Source organism: Mus pahari, chromosome 6 (genome assembly GCF_900095145.1).
Source record: "Mus pahari chromosome 6, PAHARI_EIJ_v1.1, whole genome shotgun sequence".
Classification (NCBI taxonomy): domain Eukaryota; kingdom Metazoa; phylum Chordata; class Mammalia; order Rodentia; family Muridae; genus Mus; species Mus pahari.
This window is the reverse complement of record NC_034595.1, coordinates 99,641,423-99,649,426: the sequence shown is the minus strand read 5'-3', so window position 1 is coordinate 99,649,426 and position 8,004 is coordinate 99,641,423. Positions and strand designations below refer to the sequence as shown.

General features: G+C 51.0%; 1 protein-coding gene across 3 annotated transcripts in view; it reads right to left on the bottom strand.

Moving 5' to 3' along the window:
• Positions 1-832: 832 nt before the first annotated feature.
• The window catches only part of C6H1orf127 (chromosome 6 C1orf127 homolog), a 32,201-nt gene continuing 25,029 nt past the window's right edge, over positions 833-8,004 (bottom strand). For 2 of the 3 annotated variants that reach the window (XM_029540214.1, XM_029540215.1), the window contains 2 exons: positions 3,136-3,329; positions 833-2,640 (listed from right to left, as the gene is read on the bottom strand). In XM_029540214.1, the coding sequence (XP_029396074.1) occupies positions 1,537-2,640; positions 3,136-3,329 (1,298 nt within the window). In that variant the 3' untranslated portion in view covers positions 833-1,536. Of the gene's footprint in view, positions 2,641-3,135; positions 3,330-5,651; positions 5,888-8,004 lie in introns of those variants that run through there. The other variant, XM_021201325.2, reaches the window with a different exon arrangement.

Here is an 8,004-nt window from a genome sequence, read left to right as displayed (position 1 = left end):
CACACACACACACACATACACACGTACGCACACACACACACACACACAAGAATAAAAGACTTTTCTCTGTCTAGAAGGCCTCCTGAAGCTGGAACATACCTCATACAGAGGACCAGCTCCATGAACATCTGTCAAGGGATGTAGTCCTGAACACACATGGTGGCAGTGAGGGGTGGGGCCCTACAGAATGACCATGAGCCCAGAGCATCAGGCTGGCCTCTGACCACTGATCTCACTATCGTGTGAAGGTGTGTCAACGTGGGCTCCCTGGACTCCTGTGAGTTTATGTTCCCAGGGGAAGCCGAGACCACACAGCCATGTGTCCAGGATGTGGGACCCGGGCTGCCATCTATGGGCTTCCCCCTCTAGGTGTCAGGCTTGCCCTGGCATGAGGGCCACCATCCCTGGGCAGTGGTTATCCACAGGGGATGTGCCTGTTGGGGGACGGGTTGGGGTGGGGGAGGCAGGAGAGAGGGCTGGCCTTGGAGTCACTGTTCGGATTCAAGAAGGGAAATCATCTGAGCTTTTAAAAAATTAAATGGAGTCAGTAATTTGATTTCAGAGAGAAGCTGAAAACCTTGTAATGGCAGAAGCAGCTCAATTCAGTGGTGAAAGGGAAAGGCCTTAAATGGGGCTATTAAGCCTCTGCCTGGGATGGATCTGCCCGGAGAAAGAGGAAGAAGGGGGGCACGCACGGGGAGAAGTCATCTTCGAGGTAGGGACCGTTTATCAGCCAAGACAACCCTGATTATTTATTTATTTATTTAGCTCGCATTCCGGGCTGGCATTGCTGCTGGGCCCCCTCTCCTTGGCTGCATTTCAAATCCCACTTCCAGCCACAGGTCGGCCCGGGGGTGGGGTGGGGGTTGGGGAGGGCAAGGCACTGCCCTCTCAAGGAAGCACTGAGTGGGATTCCGGCCCAGGTCACCGTGCCTGGCCACCGCTGGGCTTCTGGGCCACAGAGTTTGGGAGCTCTGGGTCACTGCAGGTCAGTGGGTCTAGCCAAGCCAGAGGGGAAGGAACCAGCTGCTGCCATAGAAACCACGGGATATGATGGACAGAAAGCAAAGCACTGTCACTCCGTCCCCCTCCCCTGGGGTTCCCGGCACGCTTGGGCAGGGCTCCACACTTTATGTGATCCTTGTTCACGAACCGCCCCACCACCACCATCAATAAACCCACTATGAAGGAGTTACTATCGTTGCCATTCATGGATGGGGAAACTAAGGCTCAGAAAGGCTAGTGCCCTGCTAAGGTTGTAGAACTAGAGTAGAAACCAGAGCCCTAGACATGGGTGGGCCCAGCTATAGGGCCAGCACCCTTCCCAGATCTAACAGAGAAAGATGTAAAACACAGCTGGACCAGCTCAAGGAAGCTGAGGGCTCTTGTCCTGTCCCAGCCGGCTTCCTGAAGGGAAGTGTGAGCATATCAAACCATGCCCTCCCTTTCCTCTGGCCCTCCCCTCCCTGGACACTCCTATGACACAGCCCTGAAGTCTCCAGTGCAGGGGCCTCTCAAAGCACCCCTCTGCGTGTCCTAAAGTTCAGGAGACGGATGGCTATCAGCTGTGGGGGCCAACCTGGATCCCACTGACCCCTGACCCCCAGGGAGGGTGTTTCCAGGCTCACCGGAGCGGGGAAACATGGCTACTGTAGGAACCAGAGGGCTTTGGGTATGTGAAGACAGGGGCCTGGCTGTGTGTGCAGCCCCCAGATCATGCCAGCCCTCAGGCCACGAAGGTGCTGACTCTAGCTGTAGGGCTCTATCTGTTCCTTCCTCAGAAGGGGCTGCAGGCTTCTCAGGACTGGAAGCCAGAAGGCCCTCCGGAAGTGTTGTCTGGAGAGCTGCTGGGTCCACCCTGGGCCTCCCAGTGAGCTCTGGACTTGAGGTCCCCAGATAGACCCTGGCATCTGGCTGCCTCCTTCTCGAGGTGGTGAATGTGGCATCCACACCCAGCTCTTTCATTTCCTGGCTTGGTTCTGAGGTTGACAGGTCGAGGTAGTGTCTGGTCTCCTCTCCAGAGGGATCATGGTCATTCTGCAGAGATTCCTCAGCCATGACTATGGGTCTCTCCTGAGGTCTCTTAGGGTCATGGTGGAAAATCAACCCCTCTTCAGTCAGGCTGTTCATGAAGGATTTTGTGAATGGCAGAAACTCCTCTCTGATGTGGGCAGGCTCCCTCGGGATGGACTCGCTGGACTCTGTTGAATTCACAGTCTTGCTTGACAATTCTCCCAGTGGGAAGGGGCTTCCTGATGGCTGAACAGAGTCCTGACTAGCTCTCATGCCCCTTGGAACTTCAGTTAGCCTAACAGATGGTTCAGAACTCAGGAGCACTGGGGGCTCATCAGATGGCCAGGAAGGCCATGGAGAAGAGGGGATTTCTGAAGACAAATGTGTGCTCAGAGAATTGGGAGCCAGGATAACCGAATGTGAGGGGCCAGGGCCAGCCTGGGAAACGTCAGTGTGTTCTGAGGAGAGTGTAGCCAGAGTCTGGGGAAGTGGACTTAAGCCTGCTTTCTCTGGAGGAGTCTGAGGACCTTGGTGCTCCTGTATTGCACTGGAGGAGGGGGAAGCCGTTGACTCCCAGCTTCCTCCTGCAGGTCGGGTTATTTGCATAAATGCTGCTGCCAGTTCCTGCTGCAGAGAGAGAAAAGGCATCAGAAATAAAAGCCTAAGGCCCTCCCTGGCCACACTGCAGACCTCAGCCCAGAAATGGATATGGGTCCCGGTAGCCTCAGGCTGGGCTCTTAGCCCTGCCTCCTCCGGGATTCCTGCCACCAGGCGCTCCTCGGTTCCTGACCTGTGTCTGTGGATACAACTGCTGTCTTCACTGCCGCTTCCTCAGATCACACTTCAAGATACAGCAGGGCTGAGAGCCAGAGAAGACAGGTGAAAGGGTCTGCCCTTAGGCGGGAGCTCTCTAGGTCCCCACATTCCCTGGGGACCATTCTGAATTTAAGAAAGAAGTGTGACTAATGGGGAGTGGCTGGAGAGGGCGGCAGTGTCATTGCCCTTGAATGGCTGGCTGGTGGAGTAAGAAAGGGCTTAGGATGAGTTGGGGCTGTCCCTGCCTCCTGGGGACCGGACTCTTGGCTGGGGAACGTCACACAGAGGACACAACTGTGGATTTGCCTTGGTGGACTCTTTAGCAGGCTGGCGCACAAAATGCTGAGGGGGCTCCTCCAGGGCGGCCATCCGTGGGGTCTGGAGCGGGGGAGAGGCAGCAGATGGCGTTTCTGCTGCCTGTGTAGTCTCCAGTGCAGGGGACAGGGCGAGAAGAGTAGTCCTTGTTGTGACTGTTGAGAAAAGTGACTCTTCCCTTGATCCTGTCAAAATGGAAAGCAGAGGTCAGAGGTCAGCCTTCCCCCTGAGGAGGTGAAAGTCTTCCCGGGGCCAGCCACAAAGGCCAGGCCGTGAGCATCCATCCCCTTCCGGGGAAGAGCGGAAGCCCTGAGATAGGAGCTGTCTCGCAGCTGACTCTCACAGGCCTAATACACTGATTGGCCCAGCCCAGGAACCAATCAGGTAATGTTCCCTGTCCACTCATTCTCAGGTTAGCCATTCCAAATACTGTTGATGTTCTAGACCAGACCATGTTGTCCTGTGGGGTGGGGCATCTTGCACATTTTCAGATGATTAGCAGCATCCCTGGCCTCTGGGTACTGGATGCCAGTAGCATCCCCTGGACAACATCCAAGTAGCAACTCCTAATCTGTAGGCCTAGTATAAAGTCATTCAACATTCTTGCTTCAGGCTGTAGGGTGGTTAAAACGGTGAGAGTTTGTAGCGATTTTGTTGTATTGTTATTTGTGACAGGATTTCCATATGTAGCCCAGGCTGTTCTCGACCTCACCATCCTTCCTCCTCTCTTGGACCCCAAAGCTGAGGTCACAGGCATGCAGCACCACACCCAGCTCTTAGAGAACACTTTCTGTAATCAGCGTCACATGGAAAAATGAACAGACATGGCATCGTGGTCTACGCCCTTAGAAGGAACCTCTCAGCCGCATCTCCAGAGAAGTCAGCCTGTCTCTTCTGAGGAAGTCTGGTGGCTCCTGCTGCCTCCACCCATACCATATCGCCCTTGTCCTGGGCCCTGGGAGTCCAGACCCTCACTGGTTTATATGCCTTACCTGACCCCATGGACACTTCCCTCCAGGTCCTCTCATTCACATATTTAAAAGTATTATTACGGGCTGGAGAGATGGCTCAGCGGTTAAGAGCACTGGATGCTCTTCAAGAGGTCCTGAGTTCAATTCCCAGCAACCACATGGTGGCTCATAACCATCTGTAATGGAATCTGACGCCCTCTTCTGGTGTGTCTAAAGACAGTCACAGTGTGCTTCCATAAAATAAATAAATAAATATTTTTTTAAAAAAAAGTATTATTACCGGGAAGCACACATGCTACACTGTGTACGTCTCCACGAGCGATCAGAAGACAAATGGCCTGAGTTACTTCTTCCATTCTGCTATGCGGGTGCGGGGATTCAAACTCGAGCCATCAGGCTAGGCAGCAAGCACCTTTACCTGCTGAGCCATTTTCCTAGCATTCATCTCTCAGAAGGTGAAGATGACTGTAGCCACACCCCCCACTACCATCGACTTTCTTTCTTTTTTTTTTTTTTTAAAGATTTATTTATTTATTATATGTACGTACACTGTAGCTGTCTTCAGACACTCCAGAAGAGGGTGTCAGATCTTGTTACGGATGGTTATGAACCACCATGTGGTTGCTGGGATTTGAACTCGGGACCTTCAGAAGAACAGTCGGGTGCTCTTACCCACTGAGCCATCTCACCAGCCCTACCATCGACTTTCTTTTCTGGGGTTACTCCACTCACTCCACTGCTCTCAAGAGCTGTCTCTGAAACGGTTAGGCTGCTTTTAAACACTGGTTTGGTTTAGGTTTTGGTTTTGTCAGGGGAAGAGGGAAACTTAAAAAAAAAAAAAATCCTGTAACCTGGGCCTGAAGGGACAGCCTGGTAGTTAAGGCACTTGCTGCTCTTTCAGAGGACCTGGGTTCAGTTCCCAGCACCCACGTGGTATGTCACAACCACTTGTAGTTTGTAAGTTCCAGGGGATCTGGTGACCTCTTTAACTTTGAGGGTCCCAGGCACAAACACGGTACATAGATACACGTGCAGGCAAAACAAGCGTTCACACAAAAGAGGAAGAGGAAGAGGAGGAAGAAGAAATAGAAAAGGATAGCCGCAGGCATTTGGACAGTCCATCCACATTCTAACTCACGAATCACATGTTGACAAAAGAAAAGCATTCTGTGAAAATTCCTGGTGAAAACTGGGTCTGACAAGCTCTCACTACGTGGTGACTAAAGGCAAGATGGAGAAAGCCGGAGAAGAAAAACTACCGGAGACACAGCAGCTCCTGATCTCTAGGCTCCCAGACTGCAGGGAAAGTCAGGAACGCAGAGACTATAAAAAGAATAGAAAGCCCTAGAAACTGCAGGGGAGGATCAGAGGAGGTGCGCTGGGGACCAAGGAGGAGAGAGATTCATTCCGGCTGCTGATATGAAATTAATAAAACCAGAAAGGGAACATTCTTTCCCAGTGTAAATCTTCCCGGGGAGGAAAAAAAAAATCTTCCTAAAATGTTTTTATTGCTGTTGCTATTTTGGCATTTTATTCATTATCTCCCTGTGAAGAACCTACCTACCCTTCAGAGGCCAGGACAACGTCCATCTCACGCTCGGCACCTCCCACTGAGCCCACCTGCCCTCCCAGAGATTCCCTAGAAGTCTCTTATCTCCGCTCACAGGCTGCTGGAGAGACCCCCATCTGGTAGCCTCTGAGCGTTTACTGCACACTGGCCGGGTAGCCTTCCAACCCTCCCTTTCAAAAATCAATATCAGTGCCGCAGGAATCTCTTAAAACAAAAGCGCCGAAACATGTAAAAACTTTTGAGAAATATTTCCATTTTTAGCAGACGGGTTAGAACATGACCCGTCCTAACGCCCCTCCCGGCCCCCCCAAGCCCATCCTGGCTTTGTCTTTGTTTCTAATTCCGAATTTGGGGCTAGATGTGGTAGGCAGTCCCCCTTTTAATCTTTAAATATAGTTCTGAATATAATTACATTTTTATGCAGCACCGAGACATCATATCCTGGTAACAGGGCATTCTTGCACCATTAACATCTGAGTTCAATCTCCTTTCCGTCTGTCTTCTATTGAGGACAGTTAGGAAGTCTGAGATGAAAGTGATTGACATCATTTGTGAATTATGTGTATTTCCTCGTGCTGGATTCGAATGGGTTTTGCTCCTGGTGGTTTTGCACGTGTGAATACCAGGTTTTCTGGTAGCCCAGCTTTCACCAAAAACCCCCTGCTTCAAGACAGGGTCGCAGCATCTCGTGTGGCATTCGCACACAAGGTGTTTACCTGGCATCCCCGTGGATACAGGACGCACTGCAAAGCCTTGGGCTAAGGGGTCTGAGGCACTGACTGACCTGAGGAACTGGAGCCCACACAGAGATGGCAGGACACACCAAAATGGAAATGGGGCATCCTGTAGCAGGCCTTCACCTGAGCCTCCACATGTCCCAGAGTCTGTGGCAGACTCTGAAACCCTTATGTTCCAGATTGGGGGGAAAGTGACTGAGGTGGGAACTAGGTAGTGATGTAGTTCAGTGGGAAGAGTGTTTGCCCAACATACATGAAGCCCCCAGTTGGATCCCCAGTACTTCATAAACTAGATGTGGTGGCACATGCCTGTAATCCCAGCACTTGTGGGCTAGAGGCAGAAGGATCAGAAATTTGATGTGACCTTTGACTAGGTGGTGAGTTCAAGGGCAGCCTGGACCAAGTGAGTCTCTGACCATCTCACAAAACAAAACAAACAAAATCAAAACCTCTGGTACCATTCAGAGAAGTGGCAGACACATGCCTGACAACCCAGTACCAGGGTGACAGAGGAAGTTTAAGACCAACCGAAGCTCCACATAAGACCCTGTCTCAGAATAAAAGTAAATGACTAGAAGAGAGGCCAGTCAGTAAAGTGGTTGCTACACAGAATACAAGGACCGGAGTTCAGATCTCCAGATCCCTTGTTGGAAAGAAAAAGCTGCAGAGTGAAGAGATGGTTCCAGCACCCACATGGCAGCTCACAACTGTCTGTAACCCCAGTTCCAGGTCATCAGAAACCCTCTTCAGGCTTCATGCGCACCAGGTACACATATAGTACGGAGACATGTATGCAAGCAAAACAAACAAACAAACAAACGAAAGCTGGGTTGTGGTGGCGCACACCTTTTATCCCATCACTCCGAGGCAGAGGCAGGCAAACTCCAGTTCCTCTGAGTTTCCAGGCCAGCCTGGTCTACAGAATAAGTTCCAGATGGCCAGGGCTACACAGAGAAACCTGTCTCAAAAACCTAACAAGCCTGGCAGTGGTGGCGCACACCTTTGATCCCAGCACTTGGAAGGCAGAGGCAGGCAGATTTCTGAGTTTGAGGCCAGCCTGGTCTACAGAGTGAGTTCCAAGACAATCAGAACTACACAGAGAAACCCCATCTCTGAAAAACAAAACAAAACAAAACAAACAAACAAACAAGCAAAAACCCATACAAATAAATGTTTTTAAAAGCCCCATGCTATAGCAATCCGCCCTCCATCCCCCTACCCCCACCCCCCATCCCGTGTGTGCACTCTGGAGCACGTCTCCCCCACGCTGTTACTCGTTCCTGTAATCCCAGCATTCAGGAGGCAGAAGCAGGAGGATCCTCACAGTTTGCTAACTGATCAGACTATCTAAATAGGTAAGTTCCAGGTTCAGTGAGAGACTTTGTCTCAAAAAAAAAAAAAAAAAAAAAAAAAAACAATTTGGGGGGCTGGCAAGATGGCTCAGCAGGTAAGAGTTCCAGAGGTCCTGAGTTCAAATCCCAGCAACCACATGGCAGCTCACAACCATCTGTAATGGGATCTGATGCCTTCCTCGACAGTGTACTCATATAAATAAAATGAATAAACTTAAAAAAAAAAAAAA